Here is a 20,652-nt window from a genome sequence, read left to right as displayed (position 1 = left end):
TAAAGCGTGTTTCCTTCAGTCAACCGATCTTATCGTTAATCAACCTTACAGGAATTGTTGCCTAGCATGGCGAATAGGTCTAAGTATTTTTTATATATTTCTCCAAGATTATTTGATATAGTTTCTTAATTCTTCGTTAAAAAGTGTCTGCTAATGGGGCTTACAAACATTTGCCTTAGAATGTCGTCTATCACTTTCCAAAGGAACGGTTTATCTCAACATTACTTCTTTTTCTCCTTGTTCTACTAATTAAGCACTTCTTCTTCTTTGGCTCAACAACCGATGTCGGTCAAGGCCTGCCTCTACCCACTTGTGGGCTTGGCTTTCAGTGACTAATTGATTCCCCCCATAGCAGGATAGTCAACCCTACGTATGGCGGCGCGGTCTATTTGGGGATTGAACCCATGACGGGCATTTTGTTAAATCGTACGAGTTGACGACTGTACTACGAAACCGGAATTAAGCACTACAACTTAATAATTGCATCTATATGTTGTTGTTTGAACTTTTTATAGAGGCTTTGACTCCAACGGAGTTCTTTCGCCTCTTATAATTGCATCTATAGCCACGAATGAACTTGGCTATCTTTGTCTACCTGTCGTTACCTACGTGGTTATGCCGGCCTATACATGCTTTCGAGATTTAATTCAGCCCCGCACAGCCGAATAGTCAGTCCTCGCTAAGGGGGGACGGTCCATACTAGACTTGAACCCACGATGGGCATACTGTCAAGTCTTGTCAATGACTGTACGACGGCATCGTCTGCTGTTGGGACTTGGCTATCTACGACTAACGATTTTATCCACAATAGGATTAAGCTCACCTGGGTCCGATCTCATGACTGGCATTTTGTGAAGTCGTACCATTTGAGCAGGCTACGGCGTTCAATAAGAGTGTCGTGGTTTCTATAGAAATACTGATGTAAGTTGTAGGTCTATCTGAGCTTAGTTTAGCTATGCTTATTTAATATCTTCTTGCGCTAATTGCGCTAACTCCGATACATATTTCAAAGACGTTAAAAGGATAATTTAAATAACAACTATTCATTGCCTCGTCCACAATACAAGTAACTCCACCCCAATCAAACACTACCAACGCAAAATATAACGGACAAAAAATCTTAATATTCAAGGCCATTCCAGATCGATGTGCATCGAAAAACATTTATTTCTTCCCTGTTCCGTTCCGCGTTAAGCGAAAAGGAGCGCACTACAAGTACAGTGATTGCCAAAAAGTACAAAACAGAAGAATTAGCACACCATACGGCACCCTTCCACGTTACCCCTGGTGTGTGTGAGTGAAAGAGCGAACCAAACACAAAAACACACAAAAACGCACCATCATCGCAACTTCGGTCGGCCGGGGGGATCGGAGATCAGCTGGGCTTCTGGTCTGGTTGTGTCTGCGTTTGATTGAGAATGTTTAGCACTCAATAACACTGTCAGTCAGCCCGTCCAGATCCATCAATCAATCGACCTATCAATCAACTCAAATTGAAAGCATCACCGGTGTGTGTGTGTTTTTTTTGGGCCTTCCGTTGGGTCTGCTTGGCAGCATACTATCCTTCCGATTTTGTGCACGCTCCGACCTGCATAGGTTTGGTGGTGGTTTTCCTCCCATGAGTTTCGCATTTCGCGGGCAACGAACGTCGAGCGCTCGGAGTACGGGGTGTATGTGTGTGTTTGTGGTTGTGGTGCTGGTGATTTTGTTCACGTTTACATTTCGGCCACAAACATGTTGCAGGAGCAGCAGCACAAACTGGTGGACCTAGGGTTTGGATTTTGCAATAGTAGTGGGGGATGTTTTATCGACTGCATCATAGTTTGGAAAGGGGCAGAGACAGGGGACAGAGTAATGCAGACTTATTGGGTGATGAATTTTAGCAGGTTCTGAGCATAATTTTGTGGGTTAGGAGAAAATCCTTTGCTGTTTCTGATTTGTAGTTGATTTATTGGAGGGAAAAATTGTAATCAGGATTAAACATTTGATGTTGCCTTAGCTTTTATTTTATTCATTTATTAAGTTTATTTCAATTGGTTTTTCATTGGATTGCTCTATTCTCTTTTTCAGAGAACGTTACATTTAGAGGAAAATGAAGAATGAAGCACAAAATTTTAATTGCACTATTTTCGTTGAACTTTGAACTTTTCCCTGAACAAATTTTGTTGTTTTATGATTGTTATAGTTATACTGATACTAATTATTATTGTATTATTGTAATATTGTACGCTCAATTTCACTAAATTTCTAACTGCTGCTGAAAAAAACATGTTTTAACTTTAAGCTTAAACCAAGGAACATTGATATACATGTGGCTTAAGGCTCTGAATTTTCTAATTATTGCTCTGATTTTGAACTCATTTAATGAACATGTGGATAGATATATAATCTTGAGACATGTTACGAAATATAGCTCTTCTCGATAGTCTAGTAGTGTTGTATAAACCTTGGTATAAATCAGTTAACTCAGGTGAATTGAATGATTTTATTTATTTCAAATTGATAACTTTGCAAATACAAATCCTCTTCAGGATATTTTTCAACATAAATTGGTTCCAGACGAATTTTACAATACAAAAAAAACGAAAATCATCACAAATTCCTTTCATCAAATTATTGCTTTTTGAGTTTCCTCGCTTCCGCGCATGGAAGTGAAAAATGATCACACTCCGTATTCATTAGTCAATCAATTGCACTGTTCCCAGTGGTGTCCCACCTTTAACCACGAAAGTTATCGACAAGGAAAGCGTACGGCAAAATTGATGATGTTAGAAAATATGCTCACCAAAGCTGAAAGGTAAGCTACGGAAGGTGTCCCAAAATTGTCACTCATCCACAATCCACTTATCACGGTCCGCTGGCACTCTGCCGGTACCCACTAAGAGAGGGGTGCCCCTTTGGTGATGGGCTGACGGTCATGCCGGCAGCATATGGCATGACTTGACACATCGGATCATAGCTGAATCGACCATCCATCCATCCATCCATCCATCCAGTCCGCGTTGCCAGTTTTTTCGCACAACACGCACGAAAGGTATCGACAGACACCGCACTGAAAGGATTTCAATTTTGTTCGGAAAATATTTATCAATCGTAGTAATTGATCATCCCGGCGGGGGCTGCGGGCACCTCCCGCACACTGTCCTGCACCAGCACTGTTTTGAATCAACAGTGCTGCAGGCCGTGTGTCCCCCGAGTAGCTGTAAAAATATGAAAGAAAGGCCTAGAATGCTCGTCATCCATCCCTGGCCAGCCTGGGAGAATCGGCGCACGGCGCAACACAATCTTAAGCACTGGAAGTGCAATAAGTCACGACGGTGGCTCTTCTTCGAGTGTGAGCAACAGTCAAATGGAGTTAGAGAAAGGCAACAACAACAAAAAACGTACCAAAAAGGGACCGCTAAAGGTGAATAGTTTTGCTAAATCATGCGCCCACTTGACACGGTGCCATCCATCAAATGACTGTTTCCCGTGGCAGATCAATGCGTGGCAGGGGAAAAATGTATTTCAAGGAAAGGTGAATGGAGAAAGTAAAAAAAAACACATCCTTTATTGATCTCAAAACCATACATTTGCTCAAATGGAATGGTTTTGTGAGTTATTGTGCAAAGTGTTTTTATGATCAAAATGTCACGTTCACCATAGAAATACAATATTTGAACATTTTTCAATAAAATTTCAAAAATACTTCACATCAGCAGGATTTATATGGACAAAACGTTACAACTAAAGTGCTTATACACTTTAACCTGCTCCCTGGTATGTATTTAGCCAAAAGTTTTGTTTCACTTGTCTACGCGTACCGAATCCTTTTGACATATTAAATGAAAATCCCTGTAAGCATAATGGCACCATCACATTGGTGCAGTTAGTGACCAGGTGCGAGTGCAAAACTCAATCCAAAACTTTTATGAAAATATGACTGAAACTGTCCACAACTACCCACTACCACCCGCATGACTTCGCAATCTTCCAACACACAATAAACATACTGTGCCTCAGTATCCTCGTCAACGGGATAAGTGTTTCTGTAAAAGCCCCACCAAGAAGAATACTTTCCTGCTCCCCCCCCCCTCTTTCCACCCTCCAAAGTTGGCCTTTTAATGTGTGATAGACAATTGCGACAAATAATCCATAAAAGATTCCATCACGGTTCATCTCCGTGGCCATGGACGTTACCTTTCCCGGTCCCCTCCCCCCGTACAAAGGTAGTAAATGGGACTTTCGGCAAAAGTGTCAGCGTGAAAAATGTGTTCACCCAGCGGGGAAAGATCATTTGAAAGGGATTACTATAACGCATCCATCGAAGGTCAGTCGAGGAGAGAAGGGTCAGTGAGAAGCAGGACAGACCAGTCTGTGGGGCTGTGCGTGGAGCGTGGTCGAGTGGTTGTACATTATTTGCCGAAAATTACAATTCATTTCGCCCCGCTGGTCGAGGAGGTTTTTCGGGTTTAGTGTCTCCGTGTTTCCCATGCAGCACGGGTGCGCCCATTCCATCCTTCCACCATCATCATCATTGCAAAAACCGCAATGACTTTGTCATTCACATTATTTCCCCTTTTGCAACCCCACACACACACACACCTACGTGCCTACGATGCAGAGGAGAGCGTTGTAAATTATTTTCATTTCAACGTTTTCGTCCAGCGACGGGAGGACCAACCAGGGCTGGGAATAGGAAGGGACATGTGTGTAATTTCTGCGGTATTTCAATGTCCATTCTAATGCTTACAGCAGCTGACAGTGATTGATAGAACGTGTACGTGAGGGTATGTGTTCGTGTGTATGTGTGCATGCGGTTGTCATATGTCAGATAATTAGAAAACTTGAGGCACGGGCTGACAGATTCGGACTGCAATGAGCAGCACATCGGCCCAGGTTTTGGGCAGCGCGTTGCTGGTGCGGGAGTTTTGGAAAGGTGTCAGATGGAGTTGCAAGACGTGCATAGCAACTGAATGCTGGTTGTCTAGAGTTACATGGTACATGGGACAGTTTGGGTTTCGAAACAGACAGGGACAGTGCATAGTGGTGGCTAGTTTAATTCGAGTACCTAATTTTCATAATGCATTACACCAACTATGAGAGCAATTTACGCCTTCCTGGACAGTTTCTTAAATCACTTACACCTCCATTGGCTTAAATTAATCACTCATTATAGGAATAAAAACAAGAATTTAATTGTAGCAAAATACTGGCGATAATGTTATGGAAGGAGGACTGTTCAACTTCCACTTCCTGTAAATATTATGCCTTTTTATACTTTTGGGCATGGTTTTCATAAAAATTTTGCAGATATGAGTCTTATTTTTCATGTATATACTTTCATGGGTTCAAGCCTAGTATGGACCGTGTTCCCATGTGTAGGACTGACTATCTTGTTATGATAATCAATAAGTCTCTAAAAGCCAAGCCAAATACTGGTGCAGGCAGGCCTTGGCGTCAAAAAAATTGTTGTGCCAAATAAGAAGAAGAAGAAGCCTTAGTTTGCTATAGCGTAACGTAGACTATGGCATATCTGCTATACAAAACATATTAGCAAACCCAGAATGTTTAAAGTAGGGCCAAATCGCTTGAAACTCACTGTGCTAGTAACATTATGACAGATCATGAAAGATCACTGATTCATTCGAACTGTCCGGATAGGATTAGACCCTTTCTACAAATCTATTCGTCTTCTCAACTCACATGGAAATCTACTCATGGTAAGACCTCTTTGCTCCAATACTTCCAGCAGTCTATATACTTTTATGATCACCTGTACGATGAATTGTTAAAACAGTCCACATCGATCAGTTTTCACTACAGTTCAGTCTATGTGGGCTAAACGATAACCTTCCTTGTAGCCTTCACGCATTAGATCACATTCCACCTTTTTTACATTTATGTATTTTTTTGATTTTTTTGAAAGATATTGGCCTAGGCTTTTTGCAAAAGCATAGCATAGCATTGTGAGGGCAGTATTTCGATACATGACTCTACGAACGGTCTCAAAAATTAGAAAGTGCTGAAATATTCGACTTAAGACTGACCTCTACAGTGAGTGTTACATTCTCTAAGTGTTCTGGTAGCTGCTTTCGTCCACTTTACAGTGCTCATTTTAGGGCAACAAAGAGTCAACACTCCCCCACTCGTGACCCACACGAGCGACCGTAACAACATTCAAGAAACTTTATTTATTGCGCATAAATCTATTTGTTCAATACAAATGCCGCTCCATTCATTTCATGTGCCGATCGCCCAATCGAACAGCGCTGAGCTTGATTGATGGAAGGGAAAGCTTGCTCGGAAAATACACACTCCAATAAATGCAATATACCCTGCTTTTGCATTGTGCTGCCCGCTTTCCCGCTGACCGAAAAGGGTAACTCGTCGTAAGTCAAATCAAATAAATGAGAAAAGGAACTTCCGTCCTCACAAAACCCCTCTTTTGCCCGAATGCGCCAGCAAGCGTTACGCAAACATAAATCTCAGTAGAAAAAAAAAAGCTCGGAGGGAGTGTAGAAAATGTGAAATGAATGCAATTTCTCTCACAAATGTACGGGATTGTGAGATGAACTTCGTCCACCCCGGGCCCCAAGTAAGAAGCATTTTGTGTGCTGGGCACCCCGCTTCAGTGTAACAACCCTACGGGGGCATCTCAAAAACATCGAGGAAACTCATTGCAAAATCGAACCGTCCGCACACAATCTTGCTCTCTCTCTCTCTCTCTCACTGATTGAGCTCGTGGAAAACCCCAGAAATGCATCAGAAAAAGGGGTGGCAGGTGCAGGGATACACCTACCACCACACATGCACTTACCGTGTGTGCTCGTTGGGGCCGGCCAGGTCAGCAATGCTCCCGATGGCAGGAATGCTATGCTCCACATCATCATCATGCGAATCAATCAACTGCGATTGAATTGCTGACGGCCGGGGTATCCTCTCGTTGACCTCCGGTGTTTGATCGCTCCCCCGCATCGTGTGTGCGCCTTGAGAAGCAATCGAAGAAGCGCTGGCTAAAGACGATCGAGATCGGGCGGCTTCGCGGGGCTGGTCCGTTGCAGGCGCCGGCTGGTGGATTACCGGCGAGGGAGGCAAAGTTGATGATGATGGACTCACACACGATCCGGGGGATAACACATCTTTGCTGTCCGGTCTTTCAACACCGTCCTCGTCGAGTTGATCTGCAAAGAAAATGGAGAGGGTTCGGGAAATTTTGAGCGCTGTGCAGCAATTGCAATCCAGTTCTACGGTTCGTTTGGGAGGAGAGGAAGCGACCGATGCGGAAGTTAGAAACTAGTTACAGCACATGGAAGACGAATCGCTTCTGGCCTCGGGTACGGATCGTAGGAAAACAAAGATCGAACCACCGAAAACTTGTCGAGTGGTGGACGAATGAAAATTCATTCGTTTGCCTGCCTGCTAGCCGGCTCGAATCGCTCCTTGATCCTGGATGGGGGGAAAACCAGCACAGAGAAAAGAAAACGAATGTTGTTGAACTTATCATTCCTCAAGCTTATAACTCCAACCCGGACCTTCGGCAAACGATGGCCTTCCAAGGACGGGGGGAGGGGGAGTCCAAGGGGCGGCCTCAGTCTCATAGGAAATAGTTTTCCGGCTAGTTGGAATTTTGTCGAAAATTTGTCTTCATATATAAACTCACACTCACGTCGACGTCGATGGCTCGGACTCCCTTAGTACTCACCCCCTTTCCCTTCGCATTGGCGTGTGTGTGTTTGTGTGTGTGTGTGTTTGTGTGTGTGTGTGTGTGTGTGTGTTTGTGTGTGGAGTGATTTTTCCGATGGGTAATCCGTCTGCCAGCACAGGTCCATTTCCCGCAAAAGCGTCCATGAAAAGTCGCTCGGGGAACGGGTGAGTGTACCACGCCAAAGTGAAGCCTGGCGAGATTTCGTTTGTAATTTATCAATATTATAAAATTTCTACACCTTTCCACCGCTTCTCTACACGTGCAAAAAACACCCGGCAATGGACGGACGATGCTTTCGGACGAGCTCGATGGACGGGTGGCTTCGACAGGGCGGACGGGGTTTTGGGCGGTGTACTTTAGGGAGATGGTTAAAATTGGCCACTGTTTGAAGAGCACAGCATAGCCACCGGTAGAGACTTTGGTCAGATTTTCGGTGGAAAGAAGTGGGGGCATTATACAGGGGGATGAGGAGAAGGTTGTGGTAGAACCAACCTCTCCCAGGGTGTGCTGGAAGAATGGAATATATAGATCAATTGAGCGGTGGAAGTGAACGATTGAGCGATGTGTTGTGGGGAGGATTTCAATTCTCACCGGAGCTTTCGTCGTAGCGTGAATGGTCAGTAGCGGCAGCAACGGCAAATGGACAGGCGAAGCAAACACGTGGCTTGAAACATAAGGGACTGTTGAGGGTTCTGTGGGGGTTTTTCGTGCTCACACCGTAACTTTTCATACAGTGATTTTTCACCATTACTACGTGATTGCTGATGTACGGATGATCGATTTTTCAGTCCGTTACTATTGGTGCAGTAAGGAATGCTTCCCTGATATAAGATTATTGCTTTGTATAGTTTAAAAAATCGCTAAATTTCGAAGCACAGAAATTAACCTTTATTAAACGCAATCCTTAATTTGCGATAAAGCTGAGTAAGTTGATCCTCAAAAAGCGTTAAGGCTGCGATCAATAACTTACCCCCCCCCCACCGCGGTAAGCTTCATAAGCGTGGCGTAATAAAACGGTAAATGTCACGGCGGGCATCGATTGAATTGACTATGTTTTTGCACATTGGAATCGCACGGGTACCCCGTGATGCTGCATGCACACTGCCGCTGCTGCTGCTGCTGCCGGGGATTAACGCCGATGACAACGATGTTAATAACAACAATCGTTGCTGTTGATTAAATGGCCTGTCAAAGCATTCAAAGTTCGTTTTACGCATGCAGCAAAAAGAAGCATATAAAGCTCCTCGAGCAATTAATGCGCTCATCCTCGGGAACGGCATCGGTTGAGTTGCTTTTTTCCGCTCTCTTCATTGCGTTGCTGTGAATGCTGCTGCCGGGGGGGGGGGGGGGGAGCAGAGAAGGAACAGGGAGAGACGTATCAATCGATAAAGGACAACGCTAACGTAACGCGTGACGGGAGGGGGAAGGCAAGGGGAACCATAAGAAAAAGAAATTGCATGAAGGTAAAAACAATAAAATGTCACCATGTCGAAGGATAATTGCATCGTTTCCGATTCTCATCCCCCTCCTGCTGCTACCCGCCTGCCCCAGCTTCTCCATTCCATTTCATTTTATCCGAAGATGATGGAAAGAACTGGGTGGACAGGCGTAATTAAACATAAACTCGAATTTATGCACCAGCACAGCGATGGCCATTCATTGGACGGATCCCGTTGTGTGAGTGTTTGTGCGAGTGTATGTGTGTGTGTGTGTGTGTGTGTGTGTGTGTGTGTGTGAGTCCACACTGTTTGTCAGACATACATCCTATGACATGGACAAGAACTGCATCGATGGTACAAAACCCGTACTGTGTACACCATCGTACTTTGTGTCCCTTTGTCTTTCCAATCGTGTGAATGATTCGTCATTTGATTGCTGTCTCATTGTTGTATGAAGCGGAAAAAGATGATGATGAACCCAACTGGGTGGGGGAGGAGGGGGGAAGGAAGGATGGACGGACCGTCCGGGGTCGACTGTAAGGCGCGGGCGACTTCAATCCAATCCTGTCCGTACCGTTAGTCACATAAGCTGACCATCGTTGTCTTCCTGTTGGACAGATACGGATGATGTCCTATCGAAACTGTCACATGAACACAGCCCGCACACACACACCCACCCACCCAACCTTTTGCTCCAATTCCACCCTCCCCAGATGCGGGGGTAAAGTTTTCCTTTGCCCTTCGCTCGGGTGCCCTGTGCATTACCCCGTCGCCACCCCAGCGCTATACAGCGCTTCTCCGATAAATTTGCACCACACTCTACTGTTGCGCCACACAACTTCTTGTCCCACGATTTGCTTCCACGCTTTGACGCTTGAGAGAAAGAGTGAGCGAGATAGAAAGGGACACACACACACACACACACATAAACCTACGACGGAAAAGCTTCAGCTTCCGAAGGTGGCGCACCGGGAAGCGCACCGGGAGTCGAACTCTTTCGGAATGGAATAGACGTTTATCGATATCGACAGCTAAGTACGGAATGATAGACAGGACAAGTCTGGAAAAATCACCTCCGACTCCACCATTTTTTCTCCCTCCCTGAAGGGGAGTTGATGGGGAGGGGGAGGGAGGTCTCTCCCTTTGGGAAATGGCGTGGCGGCGGTTGAATTTGGCTCAAATGGCACCGGGAAAGTGGGAAAGTGGGGATGCCAGGGCAGGTCAGACACCTAAAGGATGCCCCGCGGAATGGGGAAGGCCCTGGTGGCACGGCGCTGTGTGACGCCCGGTGGCAGCAGGACGAATGAAAACGAGACAGATCTACATGAGCAGAGAATGAGATTGATCGATTTTAATTAGAAAACTGTACAGCAGCAGCAGCAGCAGCAGCAGCACTCTTTCTTCTTCTGCTGCGACTGGTACGGGACAGAACCGAACAGAAGCAGCCAGAGGATTGTGTGCTGTCGCCCGGTGAAGGTTGGGTTTTCCAGTTCACGGGGCGATCGGGGCGTGGGACGGGGAAAGAGAGCTTGACGATGGTAGAGAAAAAGTTGTCGAGTTTGACGGCAGCGTTAATGGCGAGACAGAGAGAGAGAGAGAGAGAGAGAGAGAGAGAGAGAGTGAGGCAGGCCGGTGAAATCGAGTCTCAGGTGATGGAAAGTGTCGCATATCAGGCAGGAAGCAGAACGAAATCGGAAAAAGGAAGCTCGTTTCGCAATGTCGTCTTCGGCATCTTTGCGCTCCTGCTCGTTTTTGGATAATTTGCCCCGCGTGCGCCATCGGGAGTCCCGTCGTTGGGAGGAAAAGCTTGGCGGGCGCCACCGTTCATCAGCTCGGATCAAACGCGCCCAAATCTGTAAGCGATGTGAGGTGACGTGTATGTACGACTCTCTTTCTCTCTCTCGCTTTCTGTGTGTTTATCGAGTAAACGTTCGGTGCGGCGTAAAGGCGAACGGTGACGAAATGAAAATGAAACAAATGACTTCGACGTTTGGTTTAATAACACGGTGTCAATCAGATAGAAGCTTGGAATTGTTTGCTGATTTGTAGCTGATCGATTGGGCCGTCATCGCGGCGGACGGGTTTTTTTTCCCCTCCGTTTGTCGAGATTGTACTAACTAATGGGGGTTCCCGCTAAATAAGTGGGATGGTCCCTGCTGAACGACAGTGTGTAGCATCTTGAAAAGGATTCAATCAGGAATCTTAAGTTTTGGTATAAATGAAACTAAAAAATAAAATAAAATATTTAAACAATTCTATCAACCATTTGTGTCAATCTTAAAGCTTAAAGGGGTTGGCAAGAACTCACTCCAATTATGTTCAACCCAGGACGTCTTCCAATGAAACCGAATCAACCGAACGGACCCTGCCTGTGACAGATACTTCTTATCTTTTACTAATTAGTGGTTTAATTGCAATACTTTTTCCCGCCCACTGTATGGTCTGCCATCCCACCCGAGCTCCAGGAAGCAACCAATCGAACGAAACACTATCATTGATCCGTCCACTCTGCACACGCTTTCGCCTTCGCTCGCTGTACACACCAACAAACCAGTGCGCGCAAACCATCCAGTTGCCATTGCTAGCAAGTACATATATATAAAGTGATTGAAAGAAAAGCTTTCAAAATCTTATGAAGAAAGCTCGCCCTGCGGAAGCCATCCTTAGCGCGGCAGTGATACGCGGCAACGTTGGTGAAGGCTTTTGTTTTCCACGGTACGTCTGTCGCGTCTGTGCATTGCTGTGTGCTTACTGTTATTGTCTCGATTCACACCGATTCGAACGCGGAACAGTTTGATGGGGGGAGTTTTGGGAGCGAATTTTTTGTCGACTAAATGGTATAGATTTTACGTTTGTTTTCCTACCGCTTATCTACATGGCAGCAGTGCGCCAGCGGGCTGCACTTGAGAAGTGTCTGGAGTGGGTTCCGTTATGGGGCTTCAGGAGTATTTTGCGTCAGCAAGTGGTGGGCTAATAGTGGTCTGAAGGTGCAACCGGGTTACGCCGGGTGAAGCGTAAATGGTGATTGTTATTTTGCAATAATGCAGCTACGAGTGGACTTTCCACTCCCGGGGGTTTTGGGAAGGGAGCGATATCAATAATTCGATACGAGTGTGAGTTGTAATAGAGGAAACTATTTCGATTCGGAGAAATGTGCCAAAATTCCTATCAAAGCTTCGTTTAAGGAACGTTCGTTTAAAGGATGCATCATGGAAAACTGCAGCATCTTATTTTATCGGAATTGCTAAGAAGAGCTTAAAATATGTTCAAAATTTGTGGAAGATGTCTTAAAGTTTCATGAAAATCGACGAAAACATGGCTTTAAAAACACAAGTGTTCAAAGTTGGAGTTTAGGTACTTAATACACGCTTATAGGTCAAATAAATTAAATCAGCATTCGAATTCAAAATTAAATTAAATTTAAATTAAACTACACAAAACACTCAACTATCTATCTGCTTCGTCTAGTAAAATCTTTAAATTACAGCCTTATGGAGAAAAAAAACAAACATCATTAAGAAATTTATTCATTTCACTCTCAAACGAACACAGCAAAGAATAACACAGGAACAAAAGAAAGGCAAAAGAAAAACATTTCCTTCAATCCAGGATATGACGGGACTAAGAGTTGTCAGCAGCAGAAACACATCCACCAAATCCGACCAGAGGCCGCGTAATAAATCGATTGAAGTGACACCCCCCAAAAAAAAGGGGTTTGTAGTGTCTTTGTAAAAACTTTGGGCTCAGCACCACCGGGCAGGGAAAATTAACACTCCGGGAAACGATTCCCGGGAGCCATCGTCAACCGCTCCGAGAAAATGCGGAAGTCAAAACCTCAAAAACACTGCACTCTGCCAAGTGCGCGGAAGCGCCCCGAGGACGACGAAATAAAAGGGGATAGATTTCCTGACCGGGCTGCTTTCTTTCTTTTATCTGCCAGTCGCTGCTGCTCAGCCGTTTCCTGTTTCCGCTAGTCAGCAGGATTGGTGTATATTGCGTTAAATTTGCGCCCCACGGTTATGCGGAGCTTCAATCCTATCGCTGCTACTGCTTTACTCTAATGTAATGGTGTCAATACCTTTCGTAAGCGCTTCCTTTTTTTCGTTTTGTCAAACGATAGTGTTTGAAGTAAGAAAAAACAGCGAATTCTTTCTGTTTTAGTTTTCCAAAAGCAAAGACCGGCTTATGACGTGACGTGATACCGTTGTGGATTTTCCACGTATTTCCATTTTTTTTCTCCCACTAATGCGAACCACCGCGCACTGGGACGTCTTATAATGTTAATTAAGCCAAAAGTCATCAGCTCATTCTTGTACGCCCGTTCTTCGCCGTTGACTTTGGTTGTTGTTGTTGTTGTATTCCAACGGTTTGATGATCGACTGGTCAAAAAGGGACGTTATTTGCTAGCATTTGCTTCTCCCCACCACCCCCGTTGTGTGCATTGGACGCAGAAACGAGGCCCCGGCCCCTGGCGAGGATTTGACGCAGGGTAAAAGGTGATTAAAGAGACTTAAATGATTGACACTGACATGATGGCATCACGTCACGAGAATGGAAAAATCATAATGACAAAAAAAAGGAAGCGACTACAGAGAAGAGAGAGAGAGAGAGAGAGAGAGAGAAGAAAAAAAACATAGGAAAAAGTGAAATGAATTCAACTTTTCAGCAGAACCAGCAAGCAAAATCATAGGGGTTTTGCGTGAAAACGGGAACAAAAAAAAAGGAACTGACGTCCTGTGGAAAGGGAACCTAACTCTGATGTTGAATCGATCGATGAAAAGCAATGGCTTTGGAGACATTTGGAAGGGAAACAGAGAAAGTGAGAGAGAGAGCGAGAGAAGGAGAGAGTTGTTAGGGGAAGGTTTCGATGACAGGGAAAAATCACTAATTATAAAACGAGGATATTAAAATGAGGAGACTCTGAGGAAATCAAGTCTCGTGCAAGAGCGGGCGACACACAACACAAAGTGAAATGTTGATAACCCTCAGGTTTGGTTAATGTGTGTGAGTTTGAATGTGTGTGTGTGTGTAGAAGCAGCTACTAAATGACATGGGACTTGACGTTGTTGATTAAGTTTATTTGCTCAAATCAATTTACTTTAATGTTACTTTTTCTTTGTGTTTTTGTTGTTGTGCGGTTTCGGAGCGCTGAATTATGCAGATTGATATATTCTATTTCAGTTTTTATCCTTGTTTGACGAAAGCAAACAACCAAGACAACCCACGGGAAAGTTGTTATGATGAAAGAAACAATAAGTTTGTCCTTAAGATATCCTAAAACTAGTTTTGTTTGAGGGTCACTTGTGTGACAGACTTTTAACATTAACAAGAGTAAATTTTTCCTTTCATTTGGGATGCTTTCCGCTGCTGAATGTTGTTTACAGACAACTCCGGCTGAAGATTGAAGTGAACGTTCACGATAGGTCTTTGATTTTATCATCAAAGCTAGAGTACCAGGGTGCTGGCTGGTCGTGAGATGATGAAATAGAAATCCACCATTAGTATCGGTCGGATAAATCACAAAGTCTTAAGAAAAAGAGAGTGTAAGCGAAAGCAACTCATAAAAAAAGGAAACGAGCAAACACACACACACAGGATATCATTGCGACAAAGTACGACAAGCGCGTAGTGTGCTGTTGTGAAAAGTGGAATTGAAAAGCTCGTCCAGCAAGAGCTGTCTAAGACAATGGACACGCGAAAGCAAAAGGATTGTGCAGCCAGCATCTCTACCATCACCCCTTTTTTTCCTGGTGGCGGACCAGCCACCGCCACTGCCGCCTAGGGACAGTCGCTTTTAATGGACAAACAGAAGAAAAGAAAATTAGCGTCACGCTGAAATTAGCCCCGAAGATGGTAAAGATAGACAAAATCTGCTTTCCCGATTGCACTCTTCCTCCCTCGTTGTGTGTGTGCGTTGTAGGAAGAACCACGGAGAGGACACCGTAGTTAGGATGGATTTTAATTACATTTGTCCCGGCGAATTACAGCAAAGGATGGAGGACTTTTGATGCTAGTACCTTGGTTTCTTCCGCCGTGCGCTAAGCGAGCGTTATGCACTTGCGTTGTCCCGATGTTGGCCGTTGATGGAGGATTGTTTGCCCCCAAGGGGCACACTATCTTGCCCGGGCCATCGGAGGTAGTACGCAGGTAGTGTTTTTGACGACATTTTTCGGCATATCGCTCAAGTAAAAGGACGGTTTCGAGATTATCGGGCTTGAGGTAGAAATTAGCTAAATCAAGTCGGAATCTATTTAACCCGGTGGTCCTGGGGTCAGCGTGAAAGTGTTGAGTTTTACCATTAGCATTATAGTATTAAATAATTCTATTACATTGAAGAGGAATTTAGGAAAAGCATTTAAAAACATACAGCCGATTGACGTGAAATTTAACGTGCAAACACAAAATCGTCCATTTTTAACATATGAACTGTTAAACGAACAATGGCAGACTACAATGTTGTACACTGATCGTACTTGCTGCTGCTACTGCTACTCCTAATAAAATGACCTGAATGTTGCCGCTCGCGCGGCGGATGCATCGTGATCGAGGGCAGGCTGCCCTTGCCAACGTTGAAGGCTGCCATCGTTGTTGCTGCAAGGCTCGCCGTTGAAGAGGGCGTGCTTTTGCCGCGCTGCTGCCAACCGCGTGGCTCCATCGGATGTAGAAAGAATGGATGCCCATTACTCGCGGAATTGGCTGATCTCTCCTCCTTCTCCTTAGGACACGGTGGCGGTGGCCACCGGGCACTAGACGGACACACAGTCCACAACTTGGGTAAATAGCATTTTGGCAGAGGAATTTATATCATGGTTACCATAAATAGCTACCCACCAGCGGGCGCGCGACGTTCGCGCTCTCAATCTCTTCCCTTTCTGTCGATCCTTGGCGAGCCTGTCAGTATGCGCAAAACGGTTTGAGCGTTTCCCATGAACGACAACAAAATGCACGGCCCGAGTTGAAGGAGTAGCTGCTGCAACACCATCGTCAGTGAATGCAATAAAAAAAGGGTACAGATGCAGCAGGCAGGATGGATAATATAATGACCATCGGGGGGGCCTAGGCAAGTCAGTCTGTGTCGCGCTCTGGGTGTATGTGAAACAAAGAAAGCAAGAGTTGCGTCACGCGAATCTGAATTAATTTTGTTTTCCAGTGCTAGGAACATAAAAGAATATATTATCCCGCCCCGGTTTCGGTTGCGGCGGGCGAAAGGTGACTGGTGGCGTGTGTTTTGCGATGCTTTTCTATGCAATGCGTCGCCTCACGTGTGTCCTGTTGTAGTTGTTGTTGTGTTGGCTACTCTTATCGTGGCCCCAGAAATGGCGGCAGTCCCTACGGTCCCCTCCCCTACTTCGGAGGTCAGCGTGCTTCACGTTTGCACGTAGAAATAAATCCAAACTGCAAAAGAAAAGCAATGATGGTGATGGAGCCAAAGAACGGAGAGTGAGTGAGAGAGAAAGAGTGCACATACAAATAAGAAAAAAAAATCGCATGTACATACGAAATGTACTTGCTCAAACATACACTCAAACAAACATTCGGATCTATAAAATCTGCTGAACCGAAAGCGAGACAACAATAACAACAGGCTCTCCTTCTCATCCCGCACCCGCACCACCAACGAAAGGAGAAAAAAGAGTGCAAGAAAACAATGCACAATAGCAACATAAATCAGTGTAATTAGTTTCGTTTTCGGATGCAACTGATATATGCACCCCGCACGAAACCCCCAAAACGCGTTGGGGCAGCATTCGCCATCCCGCTTACACTCGCCCCCCGTTCGGTGTGAAGCTGTTTCGTTTACGCAGGGAAGCAGCAGTACAGAGGTTTTGTGCATTCCTGGCTTGTATTTTTTTTCTTTCTTTCTCTTTTGCAGCTGAATGATGACAATATGCAACGCTACCTGGTCTCCGTGCATCTGTAATGCGTGTAACGTTTTTATTCACAACGCCCCACAACGATGAAGCTGCACGGGTGCACGGTTATTGAAAGATGTCAATGCGTGGCCAGCGGCTTTTTGGGCAAGCGATTGGGAGGGGCCGATGAGCGAAGAGGAGCAATATGGTTATGTTTCGTCTCAGAACAATTGAGTTCAAGAAGGAAAATTTGGTATCAAATGAATGATTCTGGTGAAGATTCTTATCACTACCATAAAGTAGGGGTAATCACACTTTTCAGTTGGTTTTCAGGCTCAGCTTAGGAAATAACGTTATTGAGGGCCGTCTGAACATTACTTTTATCTAATGGATGATTAGTAAATACTTCAACAAAATACAAGCTAAAAATGTCTATAACATGAATTTCGTCTTGTTGCAATGATGTAGGACCTTCTTGTAGGAATGATAAGTAGGAAAGATAAGTTTTATATCAAATAAATCATTTTCATCATTTTTTACTTATTTACTTTACTTACTCGAATCTAATTCTAGCTTTGAGGCTAGAATAATCTAGACTGAAAATCGCAGGCTAGTTTTGTATGTGGTTTTGTATGGATTGTTTACGTGATTTCAGCCTCCAACTGTCAAATTCTATACAAAAAGCTGACTAGAATCGTGAAGAGCCCCAGTATTTATTCAATTCCTTCTTGCTTTTATGAGCCATGATTCAGGACAACCATTAAAAAAAACTTTGAAAATGGCATCAAAATGTTGCCTTCATATCGGTAAAAGCTTGGTGCAGGTGTAGCTATTTTCCAATTCAGTAAGCTTAAGAATTGCAAACCAAAATGTTAGATTTAAAGATTCGATCTAATTAATTGAATTATGCCTAATTTTTTAGATATTTAAAGATTGATATGAATAGAAAGAATTTATTTATATAGATAAAATCCAATTCATATCCTTCTATGTGTTCGTATATGCAATATGAGCAACTGTTCCATATGATCAACAATAGTAATTTGCTATTGTAGCGGAATTTGGGGCAAGTGTGCCACCTTAAGCATTTCAAGTTATAACTCACTAAAACGTGTTTTTCAAAAGCCGATTTAAATCTCATAACCATTTTACATCTATTTCCTCACTTATAAATGAGTTTCGCTAGAAAAAAGTGCAAACAAAACAGCTTTTAAAGCGTTTTAAAAAGGATCCAAAAAACATTATTTTTTGGGCTATGGGGCAAGAGTGCCACTCGTATGGGGCAAGAAGGCCACTTGGTTAAAATATCCGTATTTCTTCGATAATTGGAAATTATTACGTTTGTACCACTAGTGTACGTATTACTACATGTCTTGAGTCACCAATGAACCGGATGTTTTGTATTTCCAGAGTAGAATCCGCTCGTAAAAGCGCATCATACCGCTGAACGCAACAACAATATTTACATTTTTGACAGCTCGCGCCTATGAAAGATGGTGGCACACTTGCCCCAAATAGAGATTACTCTTTTGCCCCAAAAGTTGTAACTTTTTTGAAATTGAATTTTACAGTGACAAAAAGAAAGTTTTTATCAACTAACCCCACAAAAAAATTCACGTTTTCTCAGCTACGGATACGGTTGTGTAAATATTTTCTCGGTTGATTGTTCGCATGATTTTTGAGAGCTTATTTGGTTGGATTAAAAAATTATAAAATTCTGCTCAATTTTGAAACAATATAAATCAGTTAAAAACAATGGGAAATATCGATTAGTGTTTATGAAATTCGGCTCAGTATACCTAGTCATTGGAAAGCAATCAACTGTATACACAATTGATCATTAAATTAAAGTTTTTAAGGAAAAATGCTTGGTGGCACTCTTGCCCCGTATGGCACACTTGCCCCAAATTCCGCTACTGCTAAGCTTTTCTAGTAGTGTGTTTTTGCTGTTAACCAAATAACGGTTGACAAAGGTTCACGGGAAATTTCTATGTTAGCAAAAAACGAGTGACGTTCTACGTGTTTAAATTATATTCCCTATTGCAAGTATTTACTATTAGCAATTCATTATTTAACCGTTTATTTTGTTTCTCCTTTGCATAATTATTTGTGAAACTCATTGTTATGCCATAAAGTCAGTCAGAGAAGGCAAAACTCTAGTGGTAGATGCTTATTTCATTGAAAATAGAAATACTTTTAGAATTTAATTGTTTTGTCTTAATTAGTAATACCGTTGTTCTATAAATTGATACGAAAGCCTTAGCTATAATTTAGATCTTTGTTCTGTTTACAATACTTAAGCAATACGATTTTTACTAAGCAATACGATTTTAATCCGAATAAGCAATATTTACGTTCAAATATTGTTATACAAATTCTCAATCTTATTTTTTTACATTTCCCTACCAGATACATAGAGCAACAGCAAAATGTGAGCTTCAAGCCATTGTTTCAAATTTCCATAACTCTTCAATTGACTTTTGCTCGGGCACTTTCTTCGCAAAGCGTGATAGACAAGCAAACCTATACATCAGGCAGGCTGGCAGGCCGGCTTTGCAATCGCCCCAACCACTCCAGCTTGCTCCACTCACGGCCAAAGAGTGATGAATAATACTGCTCCAGCGCAGCGAAGGCATGCATTTGCACATGGCAACACGAACCCGAGGGCCTCCACACCCTTTTCCCATTCGCCGTACAGGTGAAGAGAAGTGCGCGCGAGAGATAGAGAGAGAAAGAGAGAGAGTGCTCGCAAAACTGACCGTGTGCCTTCTGCATCGGGCTGCAGCTTGCACTGACAATGGCCTGCAGGCCATCGCTGTCCGTAACGCAAGCGTTGCTTCTTCCGTGAATCGGTATGTAGCGTGTGCTGTTTTTTTTAGTTTCGTTGTGGTCGATGCAGCTTTTCGTTTGCGCTCTAAACCGTATCCCATATCACGCTGGAAATCATTTCAATCTTCCGAAAAGGAGTGACCAGCGCTGAAGTCTGAAATGCAGCACCGACCGGCCAACATGTTGTGTAGTTTTTCTTTGCATGCTTTTCTTTTTTTTTGTTTCTGCTGCTGCTGCCCTTACTTGACGCTGCTGCAGCCAGCGCTTTCAATTGGTGTTTCGAGCATAAAACGCTGATTTGATCCACTGTTACATACTCCGCCTACTGAAGCATACAAGTGGAACGATTTGCGAGCTTTGCTGTCCGCGGGCCGCAACCGGCACCGAAAACCGGTCGTAAAATGAAGGTAGTGGATCTTTCCATTTTACTGCCACCTCTTCTTGCCATGTCCCTTCTCCTGCTAGCATACCTTACCTCCCATAACCCCCCACATAAGGGAATTTCTTCCACTTTATTCCATTCGTGCCGGAGGGTCGTTTGGGAACGATTTGTTGCTTGCGGTTTGTGTTTTTTTGCCTGCTTGCTCTGCTTGATAGTGTTGCGGATGGATAAAGTGCCCCCGTGTTGATGAGGTTGGCGTCACGGGTGCGCGAGAGGAAATGCATCCCATAATTTGCATCAACTGTCAAATATTGATCTCGGGTAGGGATAAAATATGTGTAGATCAGCAGCAGCAGCGAGTTGGAGGAGAGAATGATAGAAAGAATATTTTATTTTAAATAGTTTTTTAGGTCCAACTATTTCACTGATATCTTCAATCGTGACAGTGAATTCTTTTAAAGT

The 20,652-nt window shown here is 43.8% G+C and overlaps 1 protein-coding gene across 1 annotated transcript in view; it reads right to left on the bottom strand.

Moving 5' to 3' along the window:
* The window catches only part of LOC120900316 (protein tiptop), a 174,060-nt gene that overhangs the window by 31,263 nt on the left and 122,145 nt on the right, over window positions 1–20,652 (bottom strand). The window contains exon 4 of the mRNA XM_040307141.1: window positions 6,800–7,163. Coding sequence (XP_040163075.1) covers window positions 6,800–7,163 — 364 coding nt within the window. The remainder of the gene's footprint in view (window positions 1–6,799; window positions 7,164–20,652) is intronic.

Source organism: Anopheles arabiensis, chromosome 3 (genome assembly GCF_016920715.1).
Source record: "Anopheles arabiensis isolate DONGOLA chromosome 3, AaraD3, whole genome shotgun sequence".
Classification (NCBI taxonomy): domain Eukaryota; kingdom Metazoa; phylum Arthropoda; class Insecta; order Diptera; family Culicidae; genus Anopheles; species Anopheles arabiensis.
This window is presented reverse-complemented; position numbering and strand designations above follow the sequence as displayed.